The sequence below is a fragment of the Carassius gibelio genome, chromosome B17 (genome assembly GCF_023724105.1).
Source record: "Carassius gibelio isolate Cgi1373 ecotype wild population from Czech Republic chromosome B17, carGib1.2-hapl.c, whole genome shotgun sequence".
Lineage (NCBI taxonomy): Eukaryota > Metazoa > Chordata > Actinopteri > Cypriniformes > Cyprinidae > Carassius > Carassius gibelio.
In genome coordinates, this window is record NC_068412.1 from 25,324,462 (window position 1) to 25,347,312 (window position 22,851).

The window sequence follows — 22,851 nt, forward strand, 5'->3', positions numbered from 1 at the left end:
GACCACAAACGACACCTGTTGTGGAGAAGCATTAGGAATTAATAGCAAAGAGGGGGGCTTGTCATTGAAAAGAGCGCCTTGACAGCACTTTCCAAATATTGTTTAGTCAGTGAAACGCGGGTCTGAAAGTGATATGAATTCCCTGAACCTCCATTAAGATGAATCTATGGGCCGTGTGGTGACCCGAGACAGGCTTTTTAAAGCATTTGTTTGAGTATTTGACCGGCTTGAAAGCACACTGTATCCTTCAGTAAAGTTAAACAGAGAAACTTTAACATCTAACTTCTAACGTGTGATTTGCTGCTCAAAAAAAAAACATACTAAACTAAAATATTACATGATGCTATTCAGGATTTTTTGATGAATGGTAAATTCAAAAGAACAAAATTAAAGTTAATTAATATTTTTTGTAACATTATAAAATGTACTGTCACTTTTGATCAATTTAATGCATTGTTGCTTAAAAGCACTTACCTATTTTTAAACCGTACGGACCCCAAACTTTTGAGCTGTAATGTATGCAACAATTCCATTACACAGAATATCAAGTAAACTAAAATAACTGTGGCCATGTTGAAATCACCTCCAGTAATACCTGCGTCACAGAGGGTGTGAATCAGGCTCAAGGTCCCATACAGACCCTTATTCACAACCCCTGCCCTGATTCAGACAGAGAGAGATTTGTGGCTCCTTGTGTGACCTTCCCACAATCCTCTGGCCTGTCTCTAATTAGGCGATGCATCCGATCATCATTAACAGCTCTCAGATAATGAATCACTCACCCCTCTCTCTCTTAATTTGCTGTAACCAACCGGCTAATGGCTGTCAACGCTGACTGATCACACTGATTGTGGTGATTTCTAATTGCAACAAAACAATTTAAAAGCACTCCGATTATTTATGTTGGTGCCCACAAACTGGAAATAAGTCAGACCTTGTTCACATTAGTTATGTTCAGAATACCATACCACCTACTGATTTACAAAAAGAGTAGTAATGAAGAAGGCAAGTTTTCTGTATGCACGGAATGAACTGCTAAATTTGCCGAAATGCGCAAATGAAAACTACTTTATCCCACAATGCAATGGACTCAACTTGACCTTCCAACTCAAACACGACCGAGGAACAACAAGCAGTACCGACCTTCAACTTACTTTACTCAAAAAGTTATATTTGCACACAAAATTTGATTTAAAATGCCCATGAGTATATAGGAATAATAGTTTTTGCGATGATAACTTGACACTACTCACTGACAGTGAGCTCATGTGAAAATTTTACATACTACTTTGTTAAACTTTTTTTTTTTTAGTTTAAAAAGTAGGTTGTTTACGTAAATATCTTTCTGTAGTATGCAGCAAGCAGTACACCCCTATTCCAAGTATACCGTACAAAATGCTGAAAATTGTGAGTGAAATAGACCATTTAAACAAAAAGTATTTGAATACTTTATAACATGACCTAACTATGTCAAGTTTAATTTAACAAGTGCCATTCAGTTGTCATTTTTCGAAACAAAATTCATATTAAATTTAAATTTAATTTTTTTGTGTGTGTAAAAATTTATTTATATGGCTTTTTAAAAGAGTTTTTGGTAACAATAAGGTTTCACAAGTTAACAAATGAAATTAACTAACAATGAAAAATTATTTTATTTTATTTTTATTTACTGAAAATACTGTTAAATGCATTAAAAATCTTAGTTACTGTTAATTTCAACATTTACCAATTCATTTATTAAAATCTAAATGTTTTACATTGAACAGCTGTATTTTTATTAACTAATTCTAACAAGGATAAATAAAGATTTATATAAAATTACAATAAAAATTGTAATTGTAAACTGTTACTGTAAAGTGTTACCGTTTTTTCACATTTTAGATTTTTATGAATATAGAAAGTAGTTTTCATCACACACTATGCTAGTACACCATTTTAACCACTGCTATAGATTATCTCGCATATTTAACTAAATTTGTGTAAATTCATAGAGTGAAAATCAATATATTCCAATAATGGTTCATACTGCACATTTTGGTAAATGCAGAGAACATCTGGGTATTTTACAGCTGAAACAGTAGGTTATGTTAGTATGCTAATCTGAACATAACCACATACTGTTTGAGCAGCTGAAGCAGAGAGGAGAACACTGAAGAGAGAGCAAGAGAAAAAAATATTAGGCGACTGAGAGAGGTCCTAGTGTTCCTGTATTCTGCAGATGAAGCAGAAGAGATTACGGAGGAGAGGAGAGCGGGAGATTGCGCCCTGTCGATGCTGAGGCTCCTGGGGGAAATCCAGCCAAGATCCTGCTGTTCCTAAATCTGCTGTTGTTGCGCACGCCACGCAGAAACACAAACACGCCTCGCTGTTCCCACCAGGCCTCGCTCTCAGGGCCCGGCACACAAACACGCCACCTAATTGGAGTGCAATTACCCAATCACAATTGACAATTAAACAATGAGAAATTGGTCTCCCAAATAACTATGTCTGCAATTACACATTAAGTGTGAAGTATAAATTGAGTCTGGCGCATTGCCTCCAAAGCATAATTGTATGTATGTGTGTGTGTGTTTGTGCAACCTATCAAATAGCTTATTTAGGGACAGAAAATTTTCATTCGCATCACGCCGATGGCGTGTCCCCTCCCTGTTTCCTCCCTGAAAAGAATGTCTCACTGAAGAGCCTTTCCTGGAGCCGTTTCTTATGGAAATCTGCGGCGCTCCTCCACCCGGTTTGTTTATTTTGCTGATCGAGCAGAGCACGGCCGTGGGCTACCAGAGAGGAACTGAGAGCCGCAGACAGATGGAACCATTCAGGCAGTGGATACGGGCTGCTAACGGGTGTCACGTTCGACTTTACCTTGGGGCTGTCGTGATGACTGTGAGTTTCCCGCTCCTCCTCGTCCCTCTCGCCGGACAGGATGTGGGATTTGATGGCGTCCAGCGTGCGCAGCATCCAGTTGTGCTGACGGCGGATCTGTCTCTGCAGTTCCTGCCACTGGTGGGATATCATGTGGAGCATGTCCCGCAGTCCTGTGTGTACAAAATAAGGCACACGGTAACACCGACACACATTATAAATGCAGTGGTGTAGCAGCTAAAGTTCTGGAATCCAAAAACCTGAAAAAGAGGTGACTGTGAACTCAAACAAAGGCATGTTCCTGCAACAAAATATACTACATACTTCATTTAAGCATTAGCTACATACAAATAAGAAACTATTAACTAATACAAACGACACTCATATAGATAAAACAAAACAGTCATATATGGTACAAAAAAAAAATCTTTAGTATATAGGCGTACCATAAATGTTGTACATTCATTTTCATTACTTGAAATAAATTAAAATAAAATAAATGAACTGAAATACAATATTATATATTGTGGCGAGTGGGGCGGGGCCGAGAGGCGTGGGAACGAGGAGTGAGGCCAGGTGTAGTGATTGGAGATGAGCTGCACCTGCGCCCCACCGCCAGTATCGAGTCCCACGTAGGAGATGGAAGGATATAAAACTGGAGCGACTATACTGAAGGACTAGAGAGGACCAGGCCTGGACCATATTTTATGTTTTGGCTTTTATTTGCGCGCACCAGTCGTCCGTGAGGGGCTGGTGCGCTGTTTTGTGTTTATTTTTGAATTATTAAAATGTTTTGATTGTCTGCCGGTTCCCGCCTCCTTCTTCCCGATGATTACGAAGGTATTAATATATATATATATATATATATACACAGGTCAATGAGGACGGTGAACTAGACACAGGTGAACATGATGACACAATCAAGGAAGAGAGAAACTGGAGCATGTGGGATGAATAAAAAACAAAACACAACGTCCAAGCATGAGAAAAACCACTTACCGTATTTTTCAGACTATAAGTCGCACCTAATCTAAGTATAAGTCGCATCAGTCCAAAAATACGTCATGACGAGGAAAAAAACATACATAAGTCGCATTTATTTAGAACCAAGAACAAAGAGAAAACATTACTGTCTACAGCCGCTAGAGGGCGCTCAATGTTGTTCCGTGTAGGCTACAGGAGAACTGAGCAGCACAGAGCGCCCTCTCGTGGCTGGAGATGGTAATGTTTTCACTTGGTTCATGTCAAATTAATTTGACAAATAAGTCGCACCTGACTATAAGTCACAGGACCAGCCAAACTATGAAAAAAAGTGTGACTTATAGTCCGGAAAATACGTTACATTTTTATGCTATAATATAATTCAGAATGATAAAAAAAATCATTTGAAAAGATGAAAAATAGAAACATTTCACTAGTGGTTTCAGACTATTAGATCTCATCTTGTGTCCACAATCAAACTCATATTTAAAAAGTTTCCCCTTTAATTTCTGCTCAGTAATTGCAAGCAAATCTCCTACCAACTTCCCACCTTGAACATCATTGTCCTGTATCTTAGCAACTCAGCAGCCGGGCATCACTCCACAGGTACAAGCAGTGGCTTTCATCACAGAATGCCGTGGGCTGCGACGAGAGGCCTGATCCAGGCACAATGCGGGGTCACACTCCAGAAGCCCCACTTCCGCCTCGACCGTATTTATCTTAATTTATGCTTTTTAATTACTTTGAACAAATAGGATTTGCAGACGGAGATGCTGATTGTGGCCGGTCGCGATGCAGTGGACACATGATGGGTTTGGAATTTAGAAGCATCTCATAATACTGAAGGATTAACCGAACGCTCGAGTCCTCATCAGATGCGAAGACACACGCGCGGTCCGGCTCGGGTCACCACCATCAAGTAGCGAGAAAATCAAACGCCTTGTTTTTTCCCCCATCTGTTGATTAGCCAGCATAGAGGAAGATATTATCATTTAACTCGTTCAATATTTTATTTTTTACCAGAGGTTGGTTTTAATGATTTAGATGATGATGATGGTGGTGATTATGATAATGCCACGAGCGTTATTATTAGTGATGTGTTTGAGTTTAAGAGGGAAAGAAGAAAGCAAAATGCGTCTGTTGGATCATTAAGGGTGAGTCGTGATAAATGGTTAAATCACAGCACATTAAAGGCTCATTAAAAACAACTGTAGGGGGATGTGTGTGTGTGGGACGGGCCAGCAGGAACATCTCACTGTAGGGTTTAAGTGGGTGTTCTGCCCATTGGCTGACATTAGCAGCATACACATATATGCCCCATATATGAAAGTAGCAGTATTCGTTATATACTGTCTTATGCGTTATTATGTGCATTAAGCTTAATATGCTACAATGTTGTCAGATGCCCTCTCTATGTTACATGTACTTCATTAAATAGTATCCAGTAATTATTTATCTTATGTACTTTTTTATGCATTTATTCATGTGTTTATTAATTTATTTTCAAATTAATACTTGTATTCAAGAATGACTGAACTGATTGAAAGTCACAGTAAAGACATTTATAATGTTCCGAAATACTTTTATGCCATAAAAATGCTCTGGTTTAAAAAAAAATCATGGTTTAAAAAAAAAAATAACTTTTTCAATATTGATAATAATAAGAAATGTTTCTTGAGCAGCAAATCAGGATTTTAGAATGATTTCTGAAGGATCATGTGACACTGAAGACTGGAGTAATGATGCTGAAAATTCAGCTCTACATCACAATTGCATTTTAAATATATAAAAATGGCAAACCGTTCTTTTAAAATGCAATAATATTTCATAATTGTACAATTGTTCTATTTTTTTTTATAAAAAATTAACCGATGAAAAGATTGTTACTAATCTACGTCTAATACTACGTTTCGATAAATGCTATTCCTTTACACTTTCTATTTATGAAAAATCTAAGGAACATATTTCCCCCAAAAATACCATGCAACTGTTTTCATCATTGATAATAGGAATAAATGTTTTGTGAGCACAAAATAAGATTTTGTCAGAATAAAAATCACAATGGTTTCTGAGGTAAAAAAAAAAAATGATAAAATAAAAATAAATATGTGACCCTGGACAACAAAAACAGTTTTAAGTGTAAATTTTTCAAAATTGAGATTTATACATCATCTGAATGCTGAATAAGTAATATTTCCATTGATGTATGGTTTGTTAGGATAGGACAATATTTTCTTTAAAGGAGAAAATCACCTTTAAAGTTGTCCAAATTCTTAGCAATGCATATTACTAATCAAAAAATAAGTTTTGATATATTAACAGTAGGAAATTTACAAAATATCTTCATGGAAGATACTTTGTTTTTTTGGCTAGTGCTAAAAATATACCCCAGTGACATAAGACTGGTTTTGTGCTCCAGGGTCACATATATGAAAATAGAAAATAGTTATTTTACTGTATTTTTTGCTGACTATAAAAGCATCATTCAGATGCTTTTGTACATTCAAACTGCAGAATATGTCCTCTTTAAAATCAAAATGCCCAGTATTTACGTTACTTAACCAATGTCCCTTAAGTGGACATTCCTCTAAAGGAGGAAAATGTATAGAAGTGGCCCCTTTAAGAAGCTCCCTATGGACGTCTAGGTTAGTAAAGGTGCGAGTGTGCATGTTTGTGTTTGAATAGTTGGCAGGGAGTTGTCATCACGCTGCGGCACCACAGGACAGGGCTGTCGGGGCATTATAAGAGAGCGCTCCTGCCTCTGAGAGCCATCTGCATATTTAATGGTAGCCGGCTTTACCCAGCGGAGACGAAACATACAGCACCAGCAGGGAGGTCAGCTGAGAGGATTTGTGCGTTTGCCGAGCACTCAGCGAGACTCTTCAGGTGAATAATCACAGATATTGTAGAGAAACGAGTGTCTGCAATGGCCTCTGACTCCTCAACCTGCTGTTCTTAATTCCCGCTCTCTTCATATACGGCTTTGGAAGCACATGGCCGGGCCGCCGCATCTATCTCTCCGCTTTATCCCAGAACTCAATTCAGCAGGCCGTGCGCCATTTGTAATGTATGTGAAAAGGCGTGCGCTCTGCGCTTCAGAAGCGGTTTCTTGAGGATTTATAAATTCTGAAGGTCACTATGTTAATACAAACATTAATAATAAATGTGTGGCTCGGCAGAACCGTACCTGATTTGTGGGAGGTGATGAGTTCCAGGAGCTGCTGTCCCTCCTCCAGGAGACCGTCTTTCAGAGCGCTGTGACTCTCCACATTGAGTTTGAAGCTCTACAGACACATGAACACAGAAGCAAGATGTCAATGCAAAGGAAGAATCTTAGTTTCTGTCCTCTTATCTTCCATTAGAACATCTTCACACACAAATGCATACAAAAAACGTCATGACTCATCTGCCGGGAGGATTTTATTGCTCTTTCGTTGCTCCAGAGAGATAATGGGTGAATCTAATTAAAAAAAAATAATAATAATATAAAAAAAGAAACATGAAGATTTAAATTTACCAGAAATTAAATTTTTTTTATATATATATTTTGCATATAGTAGGTGAAACCTTATTTAGGCGAATATTAATATATATGCATAGTTTTCATGAAAATTAAGCACATTTTCCCCTCAAAATCCCCCATTTAGACTTCTTAGAAACAATAAAATATTCAATAAAAATTATATTTTCAAATATCATGAACAAAAAACAGAAGTAAAAGACAAGTAAATAAATTAAAGAAATAAAATAAGATTATTAATTTTTCTGCTAGACAACTATTACATTAAGTAAGGAGCTAAATGTGATTTTATGTTAGATTTTTTAAATGGAACAAATGAAAAATGAATATATTATTGCTCAATTTGTAGCTTTTTTATAATATAATATAATAATGGTTTTATTTAATAATAAACTTAAGACACAAATTTAATTTCTCCTTAAATTTGCTTGAAAAAATATAGGTGAAAACAAATCAAATGTTAATAGTTCACAAGCAGCAATACTATAGAGCAATACAAGGAATGTTGATAGCAGCTCAGATCATTGGATCATGAGAGACCAAGATGAGAATATTTATCTGATCACATTTTGATATTGTTGAGAGCTCTTTAGGAAACTGGAGAAAAACTCTCAATTTGCTCTCGACTTAACAATAATAATAATAATAAAAGAAATGAGACACACTAAACCAGTTTTAATGTATATCTGATTGCTCACAGGTTGCTGTTAAAAAAATATTTCTGAAGATCATGTGACGCTGAAGACTGGAGTAATGATGCTGAAAATTCAGCTTTGAATCACAAGAATAATTTTTTTTTTTAATCGATTCAAATAGAAAATAGTTATTTCAAACTATACTAATATTTCAGAATATTACTGCTTTTACTTTATTTTGGATCCTATAGATGTACATCTATAAATGCTTGTGAACAGCAGCTCAGATCATTTGATCATGAGAGAAATTGATGAGAAATATTGATCTGATCATGATTTGAGAATCGAGACTGTTGAGATCTTTTTAAGAAAACTTGAGCTCTTCAACTAAGGAGATCTCATGTTTCTTTCCTACAGGACTCGGGCAATGTGAAATCAGCTTTCTTGAACTCATCGTCCAGTTTCATCCCATTGAAACAAACACTCATAAGTCACACGCTTATGTGCTTCAGCAAGAATGTATATAATCTCCCACCTGTCAACACACAACCTTTAAACACCCTTCACACACTCCTTGATCTCAAACGAGCATTATTCATACATCCTCAGAGGAATGAAGCCCATCTCTCTGTATTTGTCCGAGTCTATCCTGCCATCCGCGCTGCTGAATTATTAACAAACGACAGCCGTCCCTCTAATTCATCATCCGCGGCATAAACTAATATTCAAATGACGTTATAAAACTGAAGCCATTTCTCCCTCCAGAAAATGACCTCGGGACTGAGCAACCGTGCTCCTGTCTTTCTATTTCTGTCTTAAACCCCCAATTCACTGCATGGCGCTCAGCAGCTCAAAGCATCCATCAGTCGGGTGCTTTCCAACTCTCAGTCATGTGTACGTCTCCCAATAGGCTGCCCATTTACTCTGATGTCTCTATTTCACCTTTTTTTCTCTCGAAACCCCCCCCCCCTGCTCTCGCCCTCCAGTGGGTGCGGCAGCCGATGGGAGAAAAAAAACTTTCATGTTGATTGGTTTTGATAATACTCAGCGCTCTCGAACGGAGGGCTCTCCAATTGCTAAGTGTAATCAAAGAGTAGAGAGCATTATCCTGCGTCCGTGAGGAAAGGGGGGCCGGCGAGGGATGTGCTTTTGAAGATGTGCAGAGGTTGACGGGTGGGAATGAGGGGGGCGGTGGGCCGCGCTCCCACAGGGGGCCTGTGCTTGAGGCGCCTAGAGCCATCCTCACCTTCGATTCTCATCTCCTCAGATCTCCCTCTGCCCTGTTTCACGCCATTACCGACCGTTCTGATCTGACCAGTGGCACGAAGGGCAGCTGGAGCCGCCACGGCCCGTTTTCACCTTCAGCTGTCTGCCGGCCTGCCTGTCTGTCTGACAGCCGACCTGACAGAAAGATGCATCAATTTTCTGTAAAGAGTTTCCAATCTGGCTTGCTGTCACAAATGTCTGTTCATACATGCAGTCTAACATTCTACTCGTACTAATGTTGCATTACACACTGTATACTCTGAGCGCAGTTTTCTGTTTGAACGGAATGGATTATGATGACTATGTTTTTTTTCTAAATGTGTAGTGTACAACAGCATAGGGTCAGCTGTGGCCTAATAGATAGAGTTGGACTAGTTACCCGAAGGTCGCAGGTTTGAGTCTTGGTGCTGGCAGGAGTTGTAGGTGGAGGGAGTGAATGAACAGTGCTCTCTTCCACCCTCAATACCCATGACTGAAGTGCCCTTGAGCAAGGCACTGAACGCCCAGTTGCTCCCCGGGCGCTGAATATAGATGCCCAATGCTCTGGGTGTGTGTTCATGGTGTGTTCACTTCTCACTGCTGTGTGTGTGCACTTTGATGGGTAAAATGTAGAGCACCAATTCAGAGTATGGGTTAACAAAAATGTCACGACTTTCTTTCACTTTCATAGTGTGTAGAATAATGTACAGCATGACTTGTTGGAGTCTGACATTGCAATTCTGGTTTGTTGACACGCGTGACTTGACTTTTCAAAATTCAGTCGAACTCAAAAGAACCCTTGTTTTTAAATATATAATAACATTAATTATTATTGTGGCAGCATCAGTATTATTTCAGTACCTATTATAGGTTTTGTTAATATTTTTTATTTTATTTTTATATTTTGTCTGTTATTAAAAACTCATTTTTTTGTGTTTATATTTTTATGTCTTCATAGTTTTTATTAGTTATCCTTTTTTTATTAAGTTTTTGTAATATCAATAATAAATACTTAATAGTTAAGCTAACCAAAAATAAGAAATGTTGTCTTGTCAACTAACTGAAATATATATAAATCAAACAAAATAATAATGTCACTCTGGAAATTTAAGGGAAATAAAGAGTCCATGGCATTATGGGATATATTATTCAATGCAGTGCGCTCAGGTTGTATACTGAACATTTTGGCAAATGTTAGCAGGGTCTCATGAATAAAATGTTGTGTAGGTTTCATCCTAAAAGTTTTTTTACGTACATTCAAAAGTTTTGAGATTCACAAAACCCTGCTCAAGCAAAGACTTGGACAGTTATTTTTGCACCTGACTTTATTGATTATGCATTTGTAAGTGTTTCTCTTTTCAGCAGAAAAGTTATGGGAGGAGAGTATTAAAAAAATTTTGGTGCACACATATTTACGGCTAGTTTATTTTTTATAAATTCTGATATGTGCGTGGTAGTTTTTTGTTGAGTAACATATATATCAGGCTTTTATGGTACATAAGAATGATACATAAGAATACTGCACTCATTTTACTGGAGGATTCATATGTTCAAACTATGCAATTTTGTTGCTGATATTGCCAAAAAATGTATAATAATAAATAATAAAAATAATAAAAAATAATTGTACTGTAAATGAAAGAGATCTTCATAACAATATGGCAGACTACATGCTACTTACATTAAATGCATCCAAAATCAGTCTCCCAATAGTGTCTTAGATGACATTTAAATGCTTAGTTTTATGATCAAAGCTCTGCACTTTTACTGTGGGCAGCAAAACATGTGATGCAATGCAATAAAATGATGATGAACAAATGACAAGTATCATATTTGATACATTTGAATACGATTTTCCTAAAATATTTTTTTTTAAGTTGTAATGTATGCATAATCAAGTAAACTTAAGCTGCTTCAGTCCTGTTCATTTTGAAATATTACTAACAAAAACTTCTTTATAAAAAATCTGTAAAGATTTGACAGCAAAAAGACACATGGGCCACAGCCTGAAGGGAGATGTTGCTAAGTAGAAACTATCAAACTATCAATGACGGAAAACATGTAGTACATTTTGTTGTTTTTAGAAGCCGTACACATTTGCATATCAAATGTTTTTATCAGGCAGTGTACTAAACAAACAGTCTGATGTTTAAAATAACACCAGAAAGCACTAATCATGTACAAGTAAACAAGCCCTAAGTTTAGTGACTAAGAAAGCACAGAAATGGCCGTCACACATACTAAATGGATGGTCTGGTGTCTGAGGCCGTCTGAGAGCGGAGCGAGAGGGCCGACACTCTCTCTCTCTCAACTTTGTGCCATCAGAAAGCGCGAGCGGGAAGAGACGGGTGATGGATCAGCAGGTGAGAGAATTTATCACTCATGACAGACACGAGAGAAAGTGAGGAGAGCTTATTTATGAGTTCGGATACAGGCTGAAATTGATATCCTTTACAGAGCTAAATGCCTTTAAAATGAGTAAACAAACCGAAGGGGGGAAAAAAAACGCAGAATAAACAGATATCCATCACTGATTTATGCTACAACAAAATGCTGTGGTAATAGGGTGTAATATCAATTTTTGGTGCAAATGGCAAGGACACTCGTATACTGTATTCCACAGCATAAAAAGCGAGCTGTGACAATCTCATCAACTATAACTGAGGCGATATCAATAACACATAATCTTATTAAGAGACTCTTTTTTTTTATCAATTCGTGCAGCTCCACTTCAAGGTTGAGCATAAGCAATAAGGCAACACACGTCATGTTTTATTAAACGAGGATGTCCAAACACCTCAAAAACAACACAGAAACATTCTTGTCATGTTTCAAGGTGTGAAAAATACCCTTGCATCTATTTCATCATCACCTTTACCTTAAAAAACCCAGGCTCAAAGAGAAAAACCAATGTGCTCATGAAAGAAACAGTTTGAGCGCACAAAGCCGAAATCTACATTTTAAGTTGATTCTTAAAGCAGGCGTGTTTTGTTTGCTATTACGCTATGAATTTGTGTTGAATTTTCACATGGGAGGTGATACATGCTTTGTTCTGCTAGCTCTTGACGTGTGAAGCGTCTGTGTGCAAGCAGACTGCCGCCCCGCTCTGGCTAGGATCAGACGTGAGGGCAGACAGGTTATCGCTTACTTGACATCAATAGATGTGCCACAGCAACCAGTGGACCACAAACCTCCCTCTGTCCTAATCCTAAATCAGAGAGAGAGAGAGAGAACGGAGGGAAGGCTGCTGGGTGAGGAGGTGTCTGGAGGACAGGAGGACGGCCTGTCAGTCTATCCTGGATCATGAGTGCTGTGCTTGTTATTAAAGGGACAGTTCACCCCCAAAAAATTATTTTGTCATCATTTACTTACTCATTTCATTCCAAACCTGCATGATTTTCTTTCTTCTATATGAAAAACACAAGGATTTTTTTTTTATAAAATTTCCCAGGAATTTTTGGGGGTTGGCTGTTTATAGAGATCAATGTTCTTCAAAACGTTCTTTGACTCCATATCTTTTTCTTCTTCTTTCCTTTTCAGTATGACAGAGTGAGAAAGTGATGAAAGAATTGTACTTAAAAATGGTCATATGATATTCCTTGGGTGAATGATATGTAATATTTTTTTTACAAATATATATATATATATATAAATATATCTATATTTTAATGTATCTTTAAAAAAAAAGTGTGTGTGTGTGTATTTATATATACCTTAATATATTATACTTAAAACATAGAAATTTCTTCCAAAGTAAAATGTCATTATGTTATATTCATAAATGTGTTATGTACAAATACATTTCAAAAAGCTTGTTTAAGAACAATACTGGTTCACAAATCACATGCTATCTGCATTAGTTTAGTATGTTTAAAGTAGCATGCTGATGATGCTCAAATGGTAACCATTTTTAGTAAATTTAGAAGTTCATGCATGTTTTTTTGTTTTTCTTTTTTGGCTATGAACTCCTTAGCACTGGTGAAATAAACAGCTTTAAAAAGCCTAAGGTATGTTTGCTGGCTCCCAAGCTGGTGGTTTGGTGGTTTTGAGCACATGGGTCAATGGGTCAGACTGGGAAACCAGCTAAAATATCTTAAACAAGCAAATGCAAGACCAGGAAACAACCTTGGGCTGGTTCAGTGGGGTTAACATTCAAATTTTTTTCAGATGGACAAAAACTAATTCCAAAACAGAAACTACACTTTTTAAAATAGTTAGGCAGCAAATTCAAGTTATGGAGCACTACATTTAAAAATAATGAATTTAGCTAGATGACAACACTAACATTCCAATACAAAACAGGATAAAAAGGCTTTGTCATTGCAAACAGAAACTTCCAGATACCATTTAACTAGACAATTTTGTAAGTGTTACATTTTTAGACCATTTTTGTCTGGAAGTGAAACAAAAATATATAAATGTACTAAATATTTCAGTAGTTTTGTTAACATATAGGAGCATTCCAGCATGTTAATAACATGAACTAATAGTCATGGTCACAAAACTCCAATTAACCTTTTTAAACAGTCTCCACTCAAATGTAAAAGACTGTGGTTTATGTACAAGCTGATGTATAAAGCATGTCTTTAATGTTTGTGTGTATGTTAGAGAGCAAGAGCACAACTCACTATCTGTGTGACTGGGGGCCCTTGTTTCTGTGTCTCATTTGCCAATGGAGGCCGGCGTGTGTGTGTGTGTGTGTGTCGTTAATGTGATTCAGAGACCTGGATCCGCCACCCAGTGCAATCAATAGCTGTTTCATTTCACAATCTCTCAATGCCTTATAAAGAAAGCCCACTCCTTTTCTCTCTCTCTCTCTCTCTCCTTCTCTTCCTACCCTGCAACAGCAAGCATCCTCCTTGCAGCTCTCCTGTGGGTACCGGAAAGATCCGTGCTCAAAGACACACACATATATGCGCACGGACACAAACACAAACACACACATGCTCCCCACCTGCCAGCTGGACTTAATGCCCAGACATTAAACCTGTGAGCACATCCTGAGAGCCCCGAACGCTGGATGAGAGACAGCGAGTGTGTGACCCCGCTCTCTGAATCAATAAAAATGAGTGAAGCCCCTTCACTATAAAACACAATGTGATTTTCCTCCTGCGGTACAGACGGCCGGTCACACAGACAGATGGATAAACAAACACGTCTCGCAGGTGCACGAGGTAAACATGATACGCTTCTGATACGGGTTAGTAAGGGTTTCACACTCCCTTTGGAAGGACAACTCATAAATGAGATCTTTTTAATACCTGAATTAGTTTTCCTAGACAGCAATGAGATTTAACCTCTCCTACTTCTCAGTTGTTTCTCTTGAAAACAAACCTGGCCATCTCAATACAACATTAACATTTATCTATATAATATAAATTATACAGATTTATAAATAATACACATTGATTTAAAATATTTTGGGATAATATTTAATATAATCTTATGTATTTATACTCATGAATTACATTTTCTTACTTTGTAATAGAGGAAATGTATAATTTACTTTAAATTATTTATTTTAATATGATATAACACCATATATGAACATGTTAAATTATACATATTTATAAATAAATTAATGTACATTTATTATTTAATTTTGACCATATAGTAATATATATTAACATTCATAAAAATATATTTTGGAATTTAAGACATTCAGAGTACATTTTAAATTATTTATTTAAATATATGACAATTTTAAATTATACATGTATATTTATTATTTACTTTAATATGAAAATTATTATAAATTATTTATATTTTATACACACACACACACACACACACACACAATCATTTATCCAAAAAACTACAGTCAATTATAAATGATCTATTTATTACTATAAAACATAAATGTGACTCTGGACCACAAAACCTTAAGTGGCAAAACTGAGACATTCATCTGAAAGCTGAATAAATATGCTTTCAATTGATGTATGGTTTGTTATGATAGGATAGTATTTGGACAAGATACAACTATTTTGGAAATTCACAAAATATCTTCATGGAACATGATCTTCACTTAATATCCTAATGATTTTTGCAATAAAAGAAAAATCAATAATTTTCGCCCATACAAAGTTTTTTTGGCTAGTGCTACAAATATACCCCAGAGACTTAAGACTGGTTTTGTGGTCCAGGGTCACATATGTGTTAATACATTTCAAGACCAAATCATCTGAGCTGCTATCTGCAATCATTTTATAGATCTAAATCTTTTTGTACATAAACAATCAACTCATTTGTGCCCATTTCAATTCCTCCTAAACAATGTGTAAGAAACACTGGAGACAAAGGTTGATACTTAAATTAAACATGACTGAGAGACATGATGAAACTACGAAAGAGCAACATCTGAGCAAAAATCCTCCTTTAAGATTGTAAAATGAAATAAAACCAGCAGTATGAACAACACTAGAGGAAACACTTCTGATCATGTGCTCATTTGTTAACTTCTGTGAGATTTTACACACTGAAGGACATGGACGGATAGAGGTTTACTCACAAGGTGAGTTTCCAGGTAGAGTTTGAGGCTGTGGACATCAGCTCTGGGTGGTGTCCAGTTGTCTGTGGTTTCGAGAGCGTCTCTCAGCCAGCAGATGAACTCATCCAGTTTGCTGACAAAACCCTGCAAGAACAAACACACGACACACAGACACATCAACACAGTCAAACACAGCAAATGTGACTGCTTTGACATCAAAAGTCTTGAAACATATAAATCTGAACAAAACCACCATGTGTTACAGCACAACAAAACAAACAGGACCTCAGAAAAAAAAATAATAATAATCAAGATGTTTTGATAAGGTTTGATAAAACTGATAAAAGTTTCGAAGCATTTGTCAGAAGCACACAATGCTTAAGGGAATGTCACACAGAAGCTGCCCTTGATGTGCCTCAATGGCTTTTTTTCAATGCGCTCGGTGTATACATACTGCCACCTGCTGGACCAAAGGAACACTAGATTCCACCAGCTGGAACTAGCTAAAACAAACACTGGAGGAACAGCTCGCTGAAAAATGAAAACTGTATCATTATAAAGCTGCCTTTCATCCATACATCAAAAAGGAGACATTTTACAGCATGTCCAAACTTCCGAACAAAAATGCAGATGGAGTGTTTTCTACCTCAAAAAGGACAAAACAACACATAAAGGAGTCTTTATCAGTATCTATAGCTATCTGTCAGATCTTCTGAAGACACGTGAAAGCTTTGTGTGAGGAACTGGCCACAATTGAAGTTGTAATTCACTGAAAATCTCCTTCCTCTGTTGCAGATCTCAAATGTTTCATAAAACTTAACAGAAGTCTAAAAAAGTATTATTTTGTGGCAATGTTGTGTTATTTTTGGTGCTCAACAGCACTTATTTTCACTGCATGAAAAATTAGCAGTTTGGACATTTTTCTCCTGCATACAAAAGAAAAAGGATGAAATTAAGGTGAGTAAATAATGACATTTTCAGGTGAACGATTCCATCAAGTCTCTGGTTAACCAGAGGGTGAATGTCAAGGATCTGAGCTGGAATCAGAGTCTTCTGATGTTCTGATGTCATACACCTAAACGGATCAAATGCCATTTCATAAAGTCTTTAATGAACCATCTGAATGTAATATGAAAACATCTCACCCTTTCTCCAAGGCAGGTCCTCCTGCTCATTATCTAACATTGGTGAAAATCAAAGATATTGATATAAATGACCTCTCCGCAGATGCCGGCTAAAAATCCCATAATTTATCGACTGTTTGGCCTTCTCCGGCAGACAGGCTTTGAAGTGGGTGAGACTGGCTCTGCTTTCAAAGCTAAATGCTGGAGAGGAATCAGATCTTCCATTTCAGATGTCAGAATGAGGCCTGAACACATCTCCTACTGGTTTCTGCTCATTGAGCAGATCAACTGGACCTGGTTTTGGTCTGGCGGACTGTCTTGGTCAAGCTTGTCGGAGCTGGTAGACCACTTTTATGTTGAAAGAAAGCCCTGAAACTATTGCACATCTCTCCAGCTCTGCTACAGTATGGTACATCATCATATAGACCAAAGGAATTCAGTGAGATTGTGGCAGTCGATGGAGATCAATAGATAGTGCTGCTAAATTATTCCCCTGGCAGGGACGGCGTGTGATTCACTCTCATCTTGTGCACTGATAAAAGCTCTCAGAGCAGATGAATATGTAGCCGCTGGTCATGGCATTAACTGAGCTTGTCGCAAGACCTGTTTGTGAGTGTGTTACAGAGGGAGGAAGAGAAAATGAGACGCGACTCCATGCCCCAGAGAAAGAAAAAGAAAGAGACAGACAGACAGAGAGAGTGCTAATGGGCGAGGGCAGTCGGTTGCCGTCAAATTCATATTTGAATTGGACAATCACTGCTTTTAATGCCATATCCAATGCTAACAACAAGTTCACCCCAAAAATGCTAAATTTGTTGATTTAATCACTTTGATGTTGTACGTCTGCTTTTATCAGCATATTCATGTCTGTTTGTTTGCACTAAGAAGAATTATTCACTCAAAAATTTACATTTGTTAATCATTTAATCACCCTGATGTTATTTCAATCCTGCATGCTGATAAAATAAAATGAAATAAAATAAACATTGCCAATCATAAAAATGTCACAATGAAAAACGGGCTTAATTTTCTACATGCAATAAATAAATAAATAAATAAATATGTTCTTAAGTATACGCTTCATTTTAATACCTAATTTAATAATTTACATATACAAATGTAAAAAAAAAAATTATTTTTTATATTAATTATCTAATGTTATTTTCTATCTACTTATCTAGCATTTTCTCTTATTTAATATACCTTTTAATCTCATTTTTTGTATATTCTTAGATTTATTTTTTATTTTCAATACCATACCTGTCACCAAAAATAAAGACGCAAAAACAAAGATATGCAAGGAATGTCAAAGTGGGGGGAGACATAGGAGAGAGAGAGAGAGAGAGAAAGACAAGGAGAAGGGGAAGACGGGTAGGTAGCGTCACACATGACTAGGCCCCTGAGACGCCCCCAAGAAGAGGCTTCAGCTGCCAGCTGTCTGTTGCCATGAGAATGAAGTCATCTCCAGCGGCTGAATACTAATGTAATCAATCACCTCCTCCTGTGACACGCATCATCTCAGGTGGATGTGGCTGCCTACCTCCACCCGCTCCAGTGAGCTTACTTCACACACACACACACACACACACACGCCTGCACTTGAAGCAAAGGAAGGATTACAGCTGAAAACTTTTGAGGGCATCCTTCCCTTCACTAGTCATTCACCTCCATCGGATCGGCATGATTACCATGGATACTGTTCCTAAGACATGAGAAGTGTTATGAAGTAGCTTTCAAAAGTGCTTCCTATGCTGTAAGGATTGATCTGCTTGGATAAAACAGAAGACTGCCTTTGGAGGTGATCAAATATGCTTGATTCATGACACTGGATGAAATTTGTCTAATGATATTGATCCTTGTAAATCAGTTGGCATTTACATAAAATTAGCCTCTGTGTTAAGAAATAGTCTGACCAAATAGCAAGAGGTAAACAGTCTTATTTTTTATTATTTAATTTTTTAATAGCACTCTTTGTTTTAATGTAACTGACCTTTGATCTTAAACAATTAAAACAGATGACTTATCTGTAAGATCAGTCTAAGTATTTTATGCAACCTATACCATAGAATGAATAGACAAAATATTGCACACAAACAGCACAACAATAGTTCCCACCAAAATACAAAACTAATGCAAAAACTAATGCAAATTCTTAATAAATTAATATGACACCTCCTCCAAGCCGTGCAAGAATAATTTGGCATATTTTTTTTTATGACAATAGTAGTGTAGTATCAAATTACTATGTTTTGACTGAAAAAAAAAAAAAAAAAAAACCTTACTTAAATTTCTATTACATTTTGGGGCACTGTGAACGTTTCATAAAATGACCTTTATCTGAACACAGTTATTAATCGATATTAATTTGATAATCTTGGTGTGAATTTGTATTTAACCACCAGATGGCAATAGTACGCTACTGTGTCTCTAATGCAGTAAACCAAACAGTAAACCTAATCTCATGGTCTACCATCAGAAAGTAAAAAAAAATATATATTCTTTAATCTTTATTTTTAGAACAAAACTTTGCCATTTCTTATATTAATATAATTCTTATCTATGTTATTTAAAACATAAAGTTTAATGCATTCCTGATGATGAGATCTGATGAAGCTAGATTGCTAAATAATAAAACACAGAAATAAATTACTGCTTACAGCAACAATACATTGCCATCTATTCAAATATTTATATGTTTGCATGCATTGTTCCATGATAAACATTTCAAACAGTAGTATGCCACATTGTGCTGACCTCACTTGTCTGTCTCATGACTTACAGTAAGAGTCATATATTTGGTTTATTTGATAACCTGCTTGTGATGTTCCTTATTCGCTTAATAAAAGCATCTGCTACTAAAATGTAAATACAATTGCATATATAATTATTATTATTTGTAAAAAAAAAAAAAAGGAAATTAAATGTTTTAATGTTTTGATGTGGCAGTCTGATCAAATGAGTAAAAAAAAAAAAGCTAAAAACTAAAAGAGCTCTTCTTCACAATTCATGTGGATATGTTGCATTGTGAGATACAACTTTTCAGAAAATGTATTAAGTCATCTGGGCATTTCCATGCATCTAGAAAATTTGCATACTGTGCATAGTGCACATACGATATAGTTCAGCGATAGTAGGAGTATGATAGTACTGTATACTATTCTGTACATAGCCCCTAAGAAAGTGAAGAACTAGTCTGACTAGTTTGGGTTTCCTCAAGCACCGGGTCCTTTATAAACACGATTGCATGATCTTAATTACATAGCTAATCATTTAATTACAGACTTGGGACTGTAGAGAGGTTGTTGAGGAGTGCAATCCTGTTAATTAAGCTTTGAATATTAGCAAAAGGCTGAGGTGGCTTGTTAGTTCATTACCCCTTTAGTTATCAGCTGTTTTTAATATCTGCTTAGTGTAAGTGGCACATATTTACTGCCTCTATGTGAATGAGGGTTAAGGCATACAAACGACTTCCTTAATGATTATATCCCTTTCAAATTAAATCGGAAATGGAGAACTGTGATAAATTTAAGTTTAAACAGGAAAGAATTAACATCAATATTTGCTTATTTAGTTTTCCGGAGTGAAATTTAAGGAATAGTGTACTAACTACTCTTTATATTTCTGAAAAATGTATACTAGCTATACTAAAATTAGCGGTATTTTATGGACATTACACTGTACAGAATGTATCTCACAATACAACCCACAAATTTAGTTGAAATGTATCTCATCGATATGAAAGCCGAAATTCAAGACAATTATTCTGAAAATTTAATTCAAATTGCAAAATAATGTTAATGACTAAACGCCACTCACATGAAACACGTTGAGATCATGTGATAAATGTATCATTCTACAGTGTGTTAATTTTTTATTAGGGAATAATGCCTACAGTTTAACTTTAAGAATAGAAAAACAGTATGCAGTTTACAGTAAATACTGCACAGTGTTCAATACACTGATTAAGGGACTGTACATGGTGTACAGTAAATACTGTACAGAATTAGCATACAGTATAGAAAGCACGGAATACATGAAACAGTATAAAGTACATTAAATATAGTACAGTATATAGTGGCCAGCAATCCGTATACTGTATGTACAACAATATCAAATTTTATAAGTCACAGTACACAGTAAATTTGGAACTGTATACAGTATATACTGTACAGTATTTAATATACTGTATATACAACAGCTTGCAGTTACGTGTGGCACAACATACAGTAATGGACCGAATGATTTTTTATATATACAGCACGGTACACATCAGATGCACTGCACAGGACTCTAGTAAGCTAATATTCAATTTCAAAAATAGTCCTTGGAAAAGTTATACAAGAATACTATTCCAAAAAGCAGACATCTCTTACCTCTAGCTTCGTCCAGACATCATGGAAGTTCTCTTGGTGCTGAATATCTTCTAGTAGTTGTTGTATCAAGGGTGTGCATTGAAACATCATCTTTGGTGCATTGGGCTGGCCAGCTGATATATTTCTACCCCTGGACTCAGGTGTACTTCGTGCCCCCTCATCCTCGGACAACAGGTCGCTGAGTGGGCCAGACTCGATGCTGTCATCCAGGGAAGGTGCCACGTCGCTCGAGGAGGTAGGTGAAAAGCGGCCAGCTCGGGAGGACTTCTTATAGGGGTGAAGCAAAAGAAGATCATTGCTGCTCTCCCAATCAGGGTTGACCTCAGTAAGCTCCCAGTCATCCACGTCCTGAATCGACTCTTGCAGACTCCTTTGTGGTAAAGCCTGAGCGAGGCTTTCCAGCTTCATTGCCAACATCTCTGTCTTTTTGAGCTGGGTGGGAAGAGTAAGGAACTCATCCGAGCCATACCAGTGCTCTTTGGGGCTCTCTGATGGGTTGGAGATGCACAAAGCATTCTGGTTCATGATCCAGAGAGAACCTGTGGTGGGAGCTTGATCGTCTGGGCTGGATGACATTTCCCGCTGGTCGGGGTCTGAGATGTCCTCCCCTGAAGATGGTGGAGGGCTGGAAGAGTCACTGTAAGCGTGCTTGGCTTTGGAGTGCACAGTCTTGAAGTTTGTCAAATGCTTCTCCGTGTGGAATCCCTGCATGGTCTCTGAAGAGTGTCTCTCCAGAGGGACTTCAGATGGTCTCTTGAGACTCATCTGCAAGTTCCTCCCGTTTATGACATGGAGACTTTCATAGGACTGACTCCCATTGCCTGGATAGACTGATTCCAGCTCCAGCCAAAACTTTGAGCGATCTGGTGTATCCAGAAGGGAGGGTGTGCTTCTGCTCAAGTCAGTCTGGTATTGGAGAGGCGAAGACCTAGTGCACCTTGTGTACCCATCACCCTCCAGGTACATGGGCTTTTTAGGCAAAGGCTGTGTAGGAGACACATCACTCTTAAAGCCACTTTGAAGTGGGCGTTTGGAAAGGCCAAAGCCACAATCTCCCTGCATTGCTGAATCTGGTGCACTTTCTTCTTCGTTGGGGCTGCTGATTGTCTCTTGAGGTTCCTGGGTGGAGGTAATTGACTCTTCTGCAGGTGGAGATGATACCTGATTTTGTCTAGAGGCCGTGATGTTTAGAAGATCCACACTCTGAAGCAGTTCTGGAAAGTCTTGCTCCAGCTCGGGATAAAGGGAGCGTGGCCCTCGACCTTCTGGGTCGTCAATGGGACTGTAGTCGCTCAGCTCATACGCAGTGATGCCACAGTCCAAGGAGAAGTAGTCCTTACTGCATTTAATGGTCAGTTGGCCAGAGTCATCCACTTCTGTCAAAGCGTCCAGCCGAGCCTAAAAATGATTGAGACCACAAAAACAAACAGACTCATTTGCAAACTCAAATTTAATATGTAATGAAATCAATCCTGAATTGATCTTGTATAAGCATGTGCACTTCACTGCAAGTGTTTCCTAAAAAAGCATGTTTGCAAGGGTTGCCTATTCTGAATGTCTTTGGTCAAGGGTATATCAAATGAGTTTATGATACACTCCCAGCAGAACGTTGCATAACTAACTT

General features: G+C 37.2%; 1 protein-coding gene across 3 annotated transcripts in view; it reads right to left on the minus strand.

Moving 5' to 3' along the window:
- LOC127976509 (A-kinase anchor protein 6) overlaps window positions 1–22,851 on the minus strand; it is a 121,366-nt gene that overhangs the window by 74,598 nt on the left and 23,917 nt on the right. For all 3 annotated transcript variants that reach the window (XM_052580964.1, XM_052580963.1, XM_052580962.1), the window contains exons 5-8: window positions 21,228–22,625; window positions 15,752–15,874; window positions 7,028–7,124; window positions 2,860–3,032 (exon numbers count right to left, since the gene is read on the minus strand). In XM_052580964.1, the coding sequence (XP_052436924.1) occupies window positions 2,860–3,032; window positions 7,028–7,124; window positions 15,752–15,874; window positions 21,228–22,625 (1,791 nt within the window). The remainder of the gene's footprint in view (window positions 1–2,859; window positions 3,033–7,027; window positions 7,125–15,751; window positions 15,875–21,227; window positions 22,626–22,851) is intronic.